This window comes from Cicer arietinum, chromosome 8, assembly GCF_000331145.2.
Source record: "Cicer arietinum cultivar CDC Frontier isolate Library 1 chromosome 8, Cicar.CDCFrontier_v2.0, whole genome shotgun sequence".
Classification (NCBI taxonomy): Eukaryota; Viridiplantae; Streptophyta; class Magnoliopsida; order Fabales; family Fabaceae; genus Cicer; species Cicer arietinum.
The window spans coordinates 17,180,408-17,196,822 of NC_021167.2; the positions used below are offsets into that span (position 1 = coordinate 17,180,408).

General features: G+C 33.7%; 2 protein-coding genes across 3 annotated transcripts; both read left to right on the forward strand.

The window, feature by feature from the left end:
• Nucleotides 1-6,723: 6,723 nt before the first annotated feature.
• On the forward strand, nt 6,724-8,258 carry LOC101499231 (uncharacterized). The gene is made up of 5 exons (XM_004512788.1): nt 6,724-6,730; nt 6,827-7,053; nt 7,138-7,542; nt 7,634-7,749; nt 8,204-8,258. The coding sequence occupies exons 1-5, from the start codon at nt 6,724-6,726 to the stop codon at nt 8,256-8,258; spliced, it is 810 nt and encodes a 269-aa protein (XP_004512845.1).
• A 2,801-nt stretch (nt 8,259-11,059) lies between these two features.
• On the forward strand, nt 11,060-15,462 carry LOC101491203 (silicon efflux transporter LSI2). Of its 2 annotated transcripts, XM_027337531.2 has the most exons (5): nt 11,060-11,221; nt 11,829-11,976; nt 12,106-13,300; nt 13,675-13,864; nt 14,994-15,462. In XM_027337531.2, the coding sequence occupies exons 3-5, from the start codon at nt 12,131-12,133 to the stop codon at nt 15,254-15,256; spliced, it is 1,623 nt and encodes a 540-aa protein (XP_027193332.1). In that variant the 5' UTR covers nt 11,060-11,221; nt 11,829-11,976; nt 12,106-12,130; the 3' UTR covers nt 15,257-15,462. The 2 variants fall into 2 exon arrangements, with proteins under 2 accessions (XP_027193332.1, XP_004512821.1); XM_004512764.4 differs by lacking the exon at nt 11,060-11,221 and adding an exon at nt 11,410-11,669 and having other exon boundaries at nt 11,829-13,300.
• Nucleotides 15,463-16,415: the final 953 nt, after the last annotated feature.

Below are 16,415 nucleotides of genomic sequence, written 5' to 3' on the forward strand. Positions count from 1 at the left end.
CTCACAACTTTTTTTGTCCAAGAACTCCCCAACAAAATGGGGTTGTTGAAAGGAAAAATAGAACTTTACAAGAAATGGCTAGAACTATTTTAAATGAAGCCAACATTGAAAAATACTTTTGGGCCGAAGCCATCAACACTGCTTGTTATGTTTCTAATCGTGCATCCATTAGAAACATTTTAAACAAAACTCCATACGAACTATGGAAAGGGATAAAACCAAATATTTGGGTGCTATTGCTACATTCTAAATAATAAAGAAAATTTGGAAAAGTTTGATCCAAAATCTGATAAAGGAATTTTTCTAGGATACTCCACAACATCAAAAGGTTATAGAATATATAATCTTAGGACTCAAACTGTGGAGGAATCCATGCATGTTATTTTTGATGAGTTTGATGACTTGTGTTTAGAAAAAATGGATAAAAATGAAGAAGATGAACTTTCATCCTCTCGAGTACCCGGTCCTCACGAAGAGGATGAGTCTGACCCAACCTCACAGCAACCTCCAAGAGGATGGAAAATAGTCACACATCATCCTCCAGATCTAATTATTGGGAATATTGAAGATGGTGTTAGAACCATAAATTCTCTAAGGAAAAACACTACCAACATGGCCATGATATCACAAGTTGAACCCAAAACGATTGATCAAACTATTGGTGAAAAATCATGGGTTGAAGCTATGATGGAAGAACTCTCACAATTTGAAAGAAACAAGGTATGGAATCTTGTACCCCATCCTCTGGACAAATCTATTATTGGGACTAAATAGATATTTAGAAACAAACTAAATGATGATGGAGAAGTCATTAGAAATAAAGCAACACTAGTGACACAAGGGTACAATCAACAAGAAGGAATTGATTATGATAAAACGTTTGCACCCGTAGCAAGACTTGAAGCAATAAGAATCCTCTTAGCTTATGCTACTCATAAAGGTACTATTTCAAATGGATGTCAAAAGTGCCTTTTTGAATGGGTTCTTAAATGAAGAAGTGTATGTTCGTCAACCTCCTAGGTTTGAGGATGAGAAGATGTCGAACCATGTGTTCAAACTCTCAAAAGCTCTTTATGGCTTAAAGCAAGCTCCTCGATCTTGGTATGAGAGGTTAGGTTCTTTTCTAAAAGAAAATGGATTCATTAGGGGTCAAATTGATACTACTCTTTTCAAGAATACTCTTGAGAAAGATTTATTGATTGTTCAAATATATGTCAATGACATAATATTTGGATCCACAAATGAAATGATGTGCAAAGATTTCTCCAACCTCATGCAAAGTGAGTTTGAGATGAGTATGATGGGATAATTAAAATTCTTCCTTGGTTTGCAAATTAAACAACGAGAGGATGGTATTTTTATATCTCAAGAAAAATACACCAAGGATCTACTTAACAAATACAAAATGAGTTCAGCCAAGAGTATGGGAACTCCTATGCACCCATCCTCCATACTCCACAAAGATGATGAAGGAACTCCAATATCTGAAAAAGAGTATAGAGGGATGATTGGATCCTTGCTATATTTAACAACCAGTAGACTGGACATAGTCTTTGCAGTCGGTCTTTGTGCAAGATTTCAATCCTCTCCTAAAAAATCTCATCTTACTGTAGTAAAAAGGATTTTTAGATATCTTGTGGGCACTATCAATCTGGGAATTTGGTACAAAAATTGTTCAAATCTTGACCTCACAGCTTATTGTGATGCCGATTATGCTGGAGATAAAGTTGAAAGGAAGAGCACAAGTGGAGCTTGCCAACTTCTAGGAAAATCTCTAATAAGTTGGTCATGCAAAAAACAAAGTACCATTGCTCTTTAAACTACAGAGGCTGAATATGTATCAGCTGCTCAATGCTGCTCACAATTACTGTGGATAAAGAATCAACTAGAGGATTACTCTTTAAGGTACGCCAAAATTCACATCCTCTGTGATAATACAAGTGTCATTAATCTTTCTAAAAATCCCATTCAACATTCAAGATCTAAACATATTGAAATTAAACATCATTTTATAAGAGATCATGTTCAAAAGGGAGATATAAAATTAATTTTCATTGACACTGAAAATCAATTGGCTGATATTTTTACCAAACCTCTCCACGAGGATCGGTTTAAATACATCTTAGAAGAACTCTCCATCATAAATTTTTCCAAAGTTATTTAAATATTTTAATTCTGTTATTTTCTGTTTTTATTTTTATTTTTATTTTTTAAATTTTATTTGAGTCAAAGTAATAGCAAATATAGGAAAACCAAAAGAAGACTCTATGTACTCTTTGGTGAAACTCCCTCTTGACAAGTCAGTCAAGGCATGCGCATGCCTCTCATTTTCCATTGGTCAAATGGATCACACGTTTTGCATACTTCCCATCTCTCATTAAATATGCAGACTGCATTAAGTGCAAATTCATCTTGTTTCATGCAACCCTCACATCTCAACAATACCTTTCCCCCTCTCTCTCTCACGGTTATTATATTTTCTCTCTCATTTTTATTACTTCTCTCTCCTTCTTTATTTCAGTCTCTCCCCCATGCGATCAGACTACTCTATCTCTCTCACGTTTTCAATTTCTCTCTCTCTCTCTCTCTCTCTCTCTCTCTCTCTCTCTCGTTTATTATATTATCTCTCCTTTTATTACTTTCTCTCTCCGTTTTTATTTCCTTATCTCTCTACCATGCGTTTCTCTCTCTCAATTAATTAGTTTTCGTTCTCTTTCTTCACCACGAACTTCAGACTCCCTTTCAGTATTCTCAAACCATCCCCTTCAGTTTGTTTCCTCTTCTCAACAAAATGGCTCGCATCAAAAGTACAGCCAAGAGAAAAATCTCATCTTTTGATCCTGAAACATATTCACAAAACTATTCAAGCTCTGAGTCTGCTGGCCAAGGAATAAGTCACAAGTCTGTCTCTCCTCCTTGGGTACCTCCTCAACCTCCTTCTCAAAAATCCAAAGACCCCTCATCTTCAAAACCCACTACTTCAACTAGAAGATCCTCAAGAATTTAGTCTGGGGTTGTTTCTTCAAGGAAAAAGGTTCCTCATGACTTTACTGTTCATGTGGTTGACTCAGATGATTCCAAAGGAAATAACTCAGCTCCATCGATCCCTAAATCATTTTCCAAACCTTCCACTCCAAAAAGGTCAAAAACTAAATCAACTGAACAGGGTAAACCTACTCCAAAGAAATTTCGTTCATCATCATCCAAAACAACTTCTTTTGTTCCTCTTTTTGACTCCACAGATTCGAAGACAAATTATACCTCAAAATGGATCAATAAATCTATGGTTCATGGCAAGCACATTGACCTAATTAATTTTAAAAATGGTGGCTTTAACGTTGAAGAAGTGTTTGATAAGTTAGGATGGACATCCTTTTTTAGAATAAATGAACCACAATACCCATGGCTTTTAAAGGCGTTATATGCTGCATGTAATGGCTGTAAAGGAAGCCCTGGTTTCAGCTTTGTACTCAAAGGAGTACACTTGGAAGTAAACCCCACTACCTTATGCCAAATCCTTGACCTACAAGATGTTGGAGCTCACTGCTTTGCTGAAACCTGGTATATGCAATATATGATCACTCGAACTTATGTTCTTCAAAACATTCTGATAAATCCTCCTAAGCCTCTCGTAGCTTCAAACCTTCCTCCTATGTGTCGGATTTTTCACAACATTTGTGTTCAATCGATAGTGCCTCGAGCTGGGAGCTTTGAAAAAGTAACCGAACTTGATATTCTGATTATTCATCATATGTTGACTGGAACACCCTTTCATTTGGGCAATATCATTTTTAGCTACATGTTGAATGCTGCCATTGTGGGTCGATCAACTTCCTATGGGATGATCTTGACCAAAGTCTTTAAGTATTTTAAGGTACCTCTTGATGATGAAGAAAGTATTCAGTGCAATAACTTCTTTTCTATGAAAAATATCAAACAAATGCACATTGATCTGCCTAAACAAACCCCCACCTCAAGGAAGAAGAAATATCTTCAAAGAAACAGAAGTCTGCGTCTCCACCATCTCATTCTCGCACTCCCACTTCCTCATTTAACTCAGCTGGCTCAACGCTTCCTCAATCTCCACAACTTAGTAACAATCCCTCAACACATATTGTCGCTCCTTCAGTTGAGGATGCAGTTGAAGAAAACCCTCTACCACGTTCGGAGGATGGCGAAGACTTATTCTTTGATTTGAACGTATCATATGATCACCATTCTTAAGCCCTCATGGGAACATGCCTGCGGAAGAATCCACATTATCATCTCAAGTAAGTCTAAACTCTTCTCCTATTTCTCCAAATATTGCAACATCTAATTCTAGTCCAAATTTACAAGAAAAATACCAATCTCCTCCAAAGGTTTCTGGGCATGTTAGTTCATTTGATTCTCCTTTGGCTCCACATTTTGATAATTCCACCAAGGATAAGGCTAGGAGTTCGCACACCAAAAGTGCACGTGATGATTCAAAGACCAGCATGAAATCAGCATGAACTGAGAACAACAAGTATTTAAAGCTACTAAAGACCATTAGGAAAGACCAAAAGAAATTGTTGGTTAACTTTTCTCACTTCCAAAACACAATCGCTCAGTTTGGCCTCATTCTAGAATGGGTTACCAAACATTTGGGTTCATCTACTGCTGCCAATGACCACCCTCATGTGCTATCAGCCCAGTTCTCCTTTGTCCCAAACTCTACATCTTCATCATCTGAAGAATCATCTTCCGCTGAATGACTCTTTTTTAAATTTTTTTTCTACTTTTTGATGTTGACTTAATTTTGGGGGAGTCAGATTATGGGTTATATTGGTTAACTCTTTGATATTATGTTTAAACTCATATTATGTTTGCTGATGTTATGGTTGAACTCATAAACCTATGGTATTTTGTTTAAGTTGCTGGAACTTATTTTAGGTGTTAATGAAAGTGCTACTTACCTCAATGTTGCATAATTTCAAAAATTTGTTTTTACTTGAATGTTAAAATGGAAATTTTTCAAAATTATCACTTGTATGATTGAGGGGGAGTTAAATTATTTCTTCCTTACATATAACAAAAATCATAATCTAAAGAATTTTGTCATCATCAAAAAGGGGGGAGATTGTTGAGACAAAATCTCTCTCAAATGGTTTTAATGATAAAATTAATTAAAAGATTATGATTGATGTTAATGACTAATCTGTGCTTTTGAGTGTATTCATATAAGGAAAACAGGTTATTAATCATTAAGACAAAAAGAAGAAAAAATTTGGTTCAAGTCTGGAAAATGGAAAATGCTGAGGTTGGAAAATGCTGAGTATGGAAAATGCTGAGGATGGCTTCACGAGTTGGTGAAACTGCAGTTCTGCATCCTCGCTGATTTGAATTACTTTTATTCATTAAACAAAGGTAGAATAGTATTAAAGAATGAATTGTTTGATTCATTCAACAAGGGCAAAATACTATTAAAGAATGAATAAAGAAAAGCTTTGGAAGAAAAGGAGTAAGGAGGCAAAAGAAAGGTACGAGGAAGGATTACACTAGGATGGGTCTATAGTCAACATCTTGAAAAGCATCCCAACACTTTTTGAAAGCAACCCATCATATCATAGGCAAAGGCTACAAGTAGACCTATAAGATCACTCTTATGTGATTTAAAAATATTATAAAGTCAATCTTCAAAAAGGCAACAACAAACAAGTCAAAAATGAAATGCTCACATGTCTTAAGGAAAGGAGAGAGAAAAGGACTTCACACCTGAAGCCTTTACAAAGCCTTGAAGAAAGGAATGAAAAAGACATCACATGTTCTTACAAGCATTAAATAAAGGAAAGAGAAAAAGTTCACATGTGAAGCTTTAACAAGGCATTGAAGAAAGGAGAACGAAAATGACTTCACATAAACTTACAAACATTAAAGAAATGAAAGAGAAAAGGACATCACATGCCCTAAGTACCCAGAAAATCTACTACCTCGTACTTGAGGATGGACTGCATCTATCCAAGGAGCTGAATGGCATTTTTCGTAATTATGAGGAAAAACCTTGGCATTTCTAAAATGGATTTTCCAACGGTCATAAAAAGCTTGGCATATGAAATGAACATCGTAAGACTTCTATAAAATGCAGCAAGCTCATCTTCATCAAAGACAACAACACATTGCATTAAAAAGATCAAGGATCTTAAAGCTTTTAAGAAGCAACATCCATCATCTCTTCAACTTTATACAATCCTACATTAGATCTTTGTTAATCTTTTGAGAAAGTATTTAGAATCAATCACTCTCATATCACATTGTAATTTCCACATGAGATACACTTGGAAATATTTGAAATCTGATTGTAAGCTTGGTGAAGCTTAAGAATACACAAGTTGTAATCATCCTCTGTGAGAGGTTGATCTGTTTGAACATTAGTGAAATCTCACAAGAGTGTGAGGACTGGACGTAGCCTTCATTGGGTGAACCAGTATAAAAATTGTGTGTATCATTCTCATATTTTTCTCTCACTCTTTAGCTCAGCTCAAATTTGAAAGTTTCAAAATCCATCCTCACGCTTTCCATCCTCTACAAGAGGATAGTTTTAAAAACACTTGAAAATTATTTTTAACAGCAAAATCCCTATTCAACCCCCCTTATAGTGATATTTAGTTACTTCAACCTTGTGCTTGTGAATTAGGAAAATATAAATTGATGGGTGAACCAATTTCTCTAGATTATGTGCATATTCAATGGAGAAAATTAAGCATGGAATGTGAACTCACCCAAGACACAAAAGATGGATCAAAGTTGGATATGTCTACTGAGATGAATGCCTTATGAAAACGCTTTCAATCACTTGATGTTATAGGGAAACGAGTGTTGAAGAGTAAAGTGCATGAACTTGCTTTTCCAAATACAAGTTCAATGTGTCCACCACCTGAAAAAGTCAAAACCAAAGGACGAGTGAAGAAGAGTAAGGGTAAGAAGTCGGATGAATATGATATATATCGAGACCCTTCTTACTTTGAGCATGTTAATGCAACATATTGTAAAGATCTTGGTTCCCAACTATCTCAGTCATCAAAGAAGAGACAAGCATCTCAATCAAAGAAACAACCATCTCAGTCATCTTAATCTTCAAAACATTTGTTCTGGAGAGAATGTCCTGATGTTATTCAGCCATACATTGATGAAATATTTGATGTGGCAGCGGATGGAAATTGTGGTTTTCGCGCTATTGCATTATTGCTTGGACACGGTGAAGAGTGTTGGTATATGGTCCGCAATAGTTTGGACCAGAAGATTGCTTCTCATGTAACTCCATATGATAGACTGTTCACAAGACTCATTAGAGAAGTAAGAGATCCGTTGAAAATATCCGGCTTAGGTCTTCAGCCCATGAATAAATGGTTGTCCATACCTGATATGAGTTACGTGATAGCGACAACATATAATATTATTCTTGTCACGTTTGGTCAAACATTTTCAATGACTTTCTTTCCTATGAGGGGTTCACATTCAGGATCGACAAAAAATGATCGCATTTGTTGTATTCGTTTTGTTAATAGAAATCACTGGGTTCTGGTAATTATTTTCTTCTATTTTATTTATTTTTTTTTTATTTTTCTTCCATAATTACTTTCTTCTGTTTTGTTAATTTATTTAATTTTTGCAGTTAAAGATGAAAGAGGGATTTCCAATGCCAGAAATTGCACCAGGTTGGAAGCAATATCGCATCGATGAAGCAACTTCTTGGGCAATAGCATATACAGGGCGTCTACAACACTGGGGGTATATATTAGGTCAGTTGCCACTTGTTACCCAAAATCCATCTACATAACCCGTAGATGCAATATCATTAGATGAACCTTAATGTTTAAAATTGATACAAAATCACTTGTTATTAATTAATTTTAGTTTTTTGCCGTTCAATTTTATCTTGTAATTTATTTATTTTATTTTTCTTATATTTCATCACAAACAATTTAAAGTAACCGACATAACAATAATCTAGAAGAACAATAATTCATAAAAGTGTTCATAACAAGTAACTGACATAACAATAATTCATAAAAGTGTTCATAACAAGTAACCGACATAACAATAAATCATAAAAGTGTTACTATTAACTAGTGCGACTACGTGATAAATACAAAGCTTTATAAAAATAAATATACAACTCATCATCTGGACTAGCTTCATGTTCATTCAACCCTTACTGTATAAGATCACCGATCTGCTGTAGGATAGGTGGCGGCTATGAACTAGAAGCATATGCACTGGTGGACGGTACACTATAATGTGGGACCTAGGGTACACCATCTGGTCGCACTAGCAGTGGATGAGACGCCTGATAGAATCATTTCAAATATCCATCTTCACACTTAGATGGATATGTAGCTGGACGAAGCTTGTGAAATATCTCTGCACTGGGTCACATATCTCAACCATTCCACATCTACATCAAATAATCTAGAAGGATCTGGAAGTGGTGGTGAAGGAATATATTGGACATATCCAAATTGTCTCAAACACCTCTCTAGCAGATATTTCACTACAGTGCTGCATAATCGGAGGTGTCCAGTATAAAACAAGATATCATCAAAAGGAATGACACCCATATAATTCTCCCATGGTCTCCATATAACATCCACAAGTGTCAATGCATCAATGATATGTTTGTACTCATGGACCTTGTGCTTGCCTTGTTTGTAGCACCATCTATTTATTCGCGCAAAGCATTCCACGTTAGCACCTGGTCACCTCTATTACAAATATTTGAAAAATATTCATAAATCCAACACTGTTGCAAATAAAAATAAATATATTAATAATGAACAAAAAATTAATAATTAACAAAAAATAATAATTAATAAGTTGCAAAAATATCAATACTTAACCTAATATTTAATAATTAAAACTAAATAAATAATTGATACTTGAAGCAGCGTCATATATCCACCTAGCTGTTTGGTGTCATAACAGCAGACATCTGAGAGGTAGTCATAAAGCACTACGAGCGTAGTAGTACCCCATACATATTTATCTGTATCGTCTAAATATCTGAATAAAGGAAGGTACTTCGCATCAATTAGAGTATGACTCTTATCAGCGAAAAAAGTACTCCCTACTAGATTCAAGAGATATGCCCTAGCAGCACAATCAAATCTCTCTGCTACACACTGTCTTCTGAAGACCTTTTTCAACCAATCCAGTATATAGTGCGCACCTCTAGTCTTTTTGGTGTCCTCCTAGATCTCTTTCGTGGTCACTCCTAATAGAGTGATGGCAAGATTACATGTCGTTACTCTATCGGGTAGACTGCAGAACTCACCCCTAATAGGCAATCTCAAAAGATTGGCAACATCATCCAAAGTAATCGTCATTTCACCAAATGGCATGTGAAATGACGATGTCTCGGAATGTCGTCTTTCCACAAATGCAGATATCAGGTTGTTGTCGATCATCTTCAAACTACCCGTTGTAATGAGTTCAAATCTGACAAATTCACCTAGTTCTCTATGGGTCACGGATGTACCGGCAGGGTAAATTGTTACATTTTCTTTCCATGCGCAACAATTTTCAGCAATGGTCGCTCTTGTATACAAAGAAAATATATGACATTAAAATTAAATATAGACCAAAAATAATAATTAATTTAAATATTTTTAATGCATTATAAGTAATAACTAATTTAATATATCTCACCAAACCATAGTCGAGCTGAAAGATGATGACGGTATTGTGTAAGGATAAATAAATCATAAGGTCCTCCAGGATACCGTGTGAGCTCACCAGGTCCCTCAGCTCCATCATGCCCCTCCTCCATATGCTCTCCCTCCTGCTCATGTACCACATCCTCCTCATGCACTATAGAAGGCTCTTCCTGCCGTGTGAGCTCACCAAGTCCCTCAGCTCCATCATGCCCCTCCTCCAAATGCTCTCCCTCATGAGCAGTTGCAGCCTCCTCCTGCCCATGTACCACATTCTCCTCATGCACTATAGAAGGCTCCTCAGGCTGATATATAGTCACATGTGGGATAAATTCATGACCATGATGTCCCTCATCATCATCTTCAATTATCATTCATCTTCTTCTCCTTGAAGATGTCAGTCGAATCCTCTATGGGGGATTCATCGCGGACGATGTAGCATCATGTGTAATTCGTATGATTTTGTCGTCTCTTCCTCGTGCGCCCACTGAAAAATTAAAAAATTAAAAGAAATAAATCACAATTACTTATAAAATTATAATTAATTAAAATAATATATATATAAAACTTCTGGGGAACTTGAGGTTCAAGTTCTCCAGTAACTACCGGAAATGTTGAGCCTCAAGTTTCCTGGAACAAACCTCTGTACTGGAGAAGTTAAAAAAAGTTTTTCGAAAGAGTCTTCTGTACCGGAGAACTTCAAAAAAATGTTTACCGGAAGAAGTTATGTATCGAAGAACTTCAAACAAGTTTTCCAGAGTGTATCTTGTGTGCCAGAAAACTTGTATTCAAGTTCTCCGGAAATTTAAAAAAAAAAAATTCACTCGAGTTCCGAAAATCTTAAAATGAAAAATGATAAATTTTTTGAACTTTTATTATTTTAACGAGGACAAAAACGTCATTTCATTTCTAAGACCCGACCTTCATTAATACGTGGACCAAACGGTCCAACCCAATTGATAACTAATTCTGAACATTTATCAAAGTTGAGATTTAACATTGTTTCCACTAGATCCAATTCATGGTTGTTTTTTCTCACCTTCATATCAAAATATCATTATCTTAAAACTAGTATAATAAATGATAAAAAGTAGTGACGTTATGTACATATGCATTAGTTAATTTTTTAATACAAAATCAAACCAAGATTTAAATATATATAATAAAAATAAAGTAGATGACGAGGTGTTATGCCAAAAGATTTATTATTTCAACAAAAATTATTGGTGTGAAAATAATTATTTTGTGCCTATAATTTGATGGCCCACAAAAAAAATATTTGTCTTTTCCCATGATTCCAGTAACTAGAGTGTCACACGTTTCACCATGTGACTATGAGTATTGAATATTTGTGTTGAGAGTTCTATACGGATAAATGCTGCAATTTTCTTAATCTTAATTAATAAAAAAAGAAAAATACCCTTTGTACCAACAAAACAACTTTCAAAAGTTTGGTAGCTTTTTCATGGAGATGACAAAATTCTAATTTGAGGATAGGAACAGAACAGCTTCTTAGTTAGACATCAACACAATAGATATTTCTTTCTAAGGTGTGTGTGTGGTTCACATTTTATGCTGTGTTTTTTTTTTTTTTTAATTTATCTTTATCTTAATTAAAACTCATATGTTTTTCAAAAGAAAGTTATATAAGGTGATATATTTTTTGCTGATATTTTTCACAACAAAAAGTTTACCGTAGTAGCATGTCTATTTTTTTCTTCTAAATAAATATTATTATTTATTTAACTGAAAATAAGTTTGTTATATATGTTCTAACTATTCTCCATTTCTTTGTTTTGTGAATTGGTTTAATTCTCTTATAGGAATGTAGAAACTTGAATTTTCTGAAAAAGAAAAGTGTTTTGAATTTTTCTTTGCAAATTTTTATTTCCACATTTATTGATAGTTTAGAAAATCTCTAATCATAGCTTGATTTTGCTAAAATATACATCATGTGGTTTTTGCTCAATGTTGACTTTATGTCAATTGTTTATCTATGTAAGATATCATAATTTCATAAACATATCTTCTCTATCTTCTTGATAATTGTCTTTGTTGATGTTAATTAGTCACAATCTCACAATATTTCACAATAAAGTTTCAAAAGTTTGGATTTTTTCCATGTATATTTTCTAACCAATTTTGTTTCTTGTTCAGGTAATTTCATTCCATCAAAGTAAATTCTATGGTATTGTTAAGGTGGAGTTTTTGATCTTTGATTGGATCTTACTAAAAATTTCAGATACTTCTAAGGTACGAATATCCTAAAAGTATCTGATACGTGTTCGACAAAGATAATTTTAAGGTACGTATCAGAGAATATCCTAAAAGCATCTGATACATGTCTGACACAGATACTTCTAAGGTACATATCGGAGAATATCCTTATAGTATCTGATACGTGTCTGACACAGATATTGCACCTATTTTGCAGTATCATCGAAGTTTGATAGATCATAATGGCACTAGCTCCAATTCCGAAAGTTTTTCTAGGTTCAATTGCCTTTGCAATCTTTTGGATCTTAGCAGTTTTCCCAGCTGTTCCATTCCTACCAATTGGTAGAACAGCAGGTTCCCTTTTAGGTGCAATGCTTATGGTAATATTCCGAGTTATTAGTCCGGATCAAGCTTACGCTGCGATCGATCTACCGATCATCGGTCTTCTTTTCGGTACAATGGTTGTTAGTGTTTATCTTGAAAGAGCAGATATGTTTAAGTACATAGGAAAATTACTTTCTTGGAAAAGTTTAGGAGCAAAAGATTTACTTTGTAGAATCTGTTTGATTTCTGCTTTGTCAAGTGCACTTTTCACAAATGATACTTCTTGTGTTGTTTTGACTGAATTCATATTGAAAATTGCAAAACAACATAATTTACCACCACACCCTTTTTTACTTGCACTTGCTTCAAGTGCTAACATTGGTTCTTCAGCTACACCAATTGGTAACCCTCAAAATCTTGTTATAGCTGTTCAAAGTAAAATTTCATTTGGTGATTTTTTGTTTGGTATTCTTCCTTCTATGCTTTTAGGAGTTGTTGTGAATGCTTTGATTCTTATAGTTATGTTTTGGAAGTTATTATCTATTCATAAAGATGTTGAGGATCCGGTTTCGGAAGTTGCGGCTGAAGAAGAGGTTAATTCTCATCAGTTTTCACCTGCTACTATGTCTCATTATTCATCAATTAATAATTCTCAAGAGTTGAATGGTTATTTAGATTCTTCTAGTGTTCAAAACTCTCCTCAAGTTCTACGAAACCGATTAGTTTCGAGCGATAGTGAAATACAAAGGGTGGTTGGTAGTGTACTTGATTCGGCTAGAAACTCAATGGCGTCAAAGGAAGGGACTAATGACTTGGATTCTTCTCAAACAAAGGAGGAAACTAATCCGACGAAAACTGTTGTGGACATGGATCGAACTATGGAAGGACATCTTTTGATGTCTTCGGACGAAAAGGACTATATAAGCGCGAATTGGAAACGTTTATTGTGGAAAACTTGTGTTTATATGATCACATTAGGAATGTTGATTGCAATGCTTCTTGGTTTGAATATGTCATGGTCTGCAATTTCAGCTGCATTAGCTTTGGTTGTTCTTGATTTCAAAGATGCTAGGCCAAGCTTAGAAAAGGTATTAAAATCTTTAAACAAACACAACATCTCGTTCTAGATCTGTTTGAATTGTCTTATTTGAGTTTATCTACTTACTAGCATAAGCACTTGTGAGATTATTCGACAAAACTTATGAAAACAACTGTTTTCAGCTTATAAAGCTCTCCAGGAGATAACTTATGGAAACAACTTACAGTTTATATGAAAACAATTTGATTTTAATTTACCTTTTGTTATAGATATAGTTAATACATAAGCACTTACATGATAAAGGTTTATGCTATAAGCGTTTAATTAAGTTGTTTATTCAAATAGGGCCGGTAATTTTTTTTCTTATGCCACTTGAAGATTGAACAAATGTCTTAGAAAGATTTGTTGTTGTCGTTGATACAGGTTTCATATTCACTTTTGATATTCTTTTGTGGAATGTTTATCACAGTAGATGGATTCAACAAAACTGGAATTCCAAGTGCTCTATGGGATTTAATGGAGCCTTATTCTAGAGTTGATCATTCTAGTGGAATAGCAATACTTTCACTAGTTATTCTTGTCTTATCAAATTTGGCTTCAAATGTACCAACTGGTAAGTACATATGATTATCCTTCCAAAAATATATCATTTTTTTTTAATGTTTATCTTTCATTTTTTATTCTTTTTGTTTTTGTGTTCCACATGTAATATGATTTTTGTAATTAATGCATCAAGCTGTTATGGGTAAGAAGATGATTTGTAAAGTCCTTTTTCTTTTCTTCCCATATTGTTTCACTGATAATATAAGGACCCAAAAATGGACCCCATAAGGCTCTAGTGAGTTATTTATGTGGACCTATTGAATCAACTTGTATGAAACTTGTTGTAGGAGAGAGAAAACAGATCTCATATCTGTTTATATAGGGTAGTTTAGACGAGAAGTTGCTATGCAGTAAAAATAGGGATGAAGGATAATTTAGCTGATAGCGGAAGATCTTACAGTGGATAGGTTAGTAGATTGAATTTGAAGTGTCAAATAAAATTAGCAGCAGAGCTCGCTGATAAATATGAAATGACATAAAAAAATATTTTTAATTAATATTTAAATTTTTTGGTCAAAATGATACGCTATGAGTTATAAGTTCAAACGTTATTTGAAATAATAATATCTCAAAAAATGCTATAAGCTCGATAGAGATAAACCATTGTCAAACAACTATACCTTGATCATATGAGTTTATACATTATAAGCCTTGCTAAACATAGCCTATGTGTGTTTTTCATATAAAATTAGGATTTTGATTTGAGACCATAGGAACTTACCTTTGCTGGAAGCATTTGATGTTACCTTTATATAGTTTTACTACCGTTTTAGTTTTTTTTACTAATAATACAAAAACTTTCTGATAGATTGAAATTGTTCCTATCATTCACTTAGTTGACTCTTGAAATTCTCTTTATTGCAAATTTCCTAATAATCTAAGAAATACAGAAATCACATGGTTGTTTGCAGAAAATCATTAAAGCACATGAATGTCTTCTTTAGAGATTTTCAAAGTCAAAAGGATGCTTAGACATTGTCAATATAGTAGCTTATGTCCTTTGTTGTTTGCAACCTATAATTTATGGAAAATAGTGAGCTAAGAGAATCAAGGAAAAACAAAGATAAAGTTTGTAGGATATGCATGTATAAATTGCACAAAATCTAACTATCTTAAGAAAAATCTTAAATTTTTTCTAGTACTATTGCTTGGAGCTAGAGTTGCAGCCTCAGCTTCTGCAATTTCACAAGAAGATGAGAAAAAGGCATGGCTCATCTTGGCTTGGGTCAGCACCATAGCAGGAAATCTATCACTACTGGGATCGGCCGCAAACTTGATAGTTTGCGAACAAGCTCGCCGAGCACCGAACATTTCATACACATTAACCTTCTGGAGCCATCTGAAATTTGGCCTCCCTTCAACTCTCATAGTCACTGCTATTGGTTTGACACTCATAAGATGATAAGAATTTGTTGAAGTCCAAAAGGTTCATGTTGTAGAAATTCACACAGGCAAAACCAGTTTCTTGATATACAAGTTAAAGGGTATATGAGAAAATTTATGTATTTGTAAATGAATACTGAGTTTTTATGTATTTTGAGCATTTGTGTCAAATATGTAAATGATTGTGATGATTTTGAGTTGACAAGGATTGATTTCAAATTTCAACTTTGTATAGCATTAATTGTTTAAATAAGTTTTGATCCAATATATATAGAGAGAGGTTTGAGACAAATTTTAATATGAAAAATTTTCAAGATAGTATTTTAGTAAAATTAATGATTTTAAAAAAATAATATATTTATTACTTTTGTATATAAAATCATTTATTCAATTAATATAATCAGTTTTGTATAATATTTGTTTTTCAATAATTTAAGTCAATTAGTTTAATATTTTGAGACAATATTAATTTTAGACAATATTTTATTAGTTTTAGATTTAAAAATATTATAATAGGAGGTCTTTTTATTAAGTAAATTTTTTTAGATTTGTATAATTCACTTCAATTCACCACTAATTTGTCAAACACTATTTAGGTTTGATATTGAAAAAAAAATACATAGTCATTCATTTTAATTCACCACTAATTTCAATTCATAGTCATTCATTAATTCACCACTAATTCCAACAAATCAAACCACAAATTCAAACATCTAATTCACTTCAATTCACCACTAATTTGTCAAAGATTATTCAAGTTTGATATTGAAAAAAAAAAAAAAGACACGTAGTCATTCATTTTGTATTTGTTTTCGTTACACAAGAAAGATTAAATTAATGAGTTAAGTATTTTCAAGTTCTTACTTGTGTAACAATGAATTTGAAATGTTAGGAATTTCAATGAGTTTGAAATGTTAGGAATTTCAATGAGTTGTGCAAAACCAAAACGAGAGAAGAGTTAGGGTTTGTAAATCAATTAATAAATCATTTATTCCTTCATATACTCAACAAATAAACATGAAAATAGAATAAATTAGAGAGAGCAAACAAGAGAATGAGAGCAAATGAGAGAACGAGAGAGAGAGAGAAAGAGAGCAAACGAGAGAACGAGAGATCAAACGACAGAACGAGAAATAGAGAGAGATCAAACGAGAAAACCTGTGAATGGAAGAGAGCTA

Excerpts from the sequence above, each read along its gene's own strand:
- LOC101499231 (XM_004512788.1), top strand. Across the intron at positions 7,054-7,137 it reads AGTCATCAAAGAAGAGACAA|CCATACATTGATGAAATATT; the intron begins GCATCTCAATCA and ends GATGTTATTCAG. Across the intron at positions 7,750-8,203 it reads GGGCGTCTACAACACTGGGG|GATAGGTGGCGGCTATGAAC; the intron begins GTATATATTAGG and ends GATCTGCTGTAG.
- LOC101491203 (XM_027337531.2), top strand. The coding sequence starts at position 12,131 with ATGGCACTAGCTCCAATTCCGAAAGTTTTTCTAGGTTCAATTGCCTTT. Across the intron at positions 13,301-13,674 it reads CTAGGCCAAGCTTAGAAAAG|GTTTCATATTCACTTTTGAT; the intron begins GTATTAAAATCT and ends TCGTTGATACAG. Across the intron at positions 13,865-14,993 it reads GGCTTCAAATGTACCAACTG|TACTATTGCTTGGAGCTAGA; the intron begins GTAAGTACATAT and ends AATTTTTTCTAG.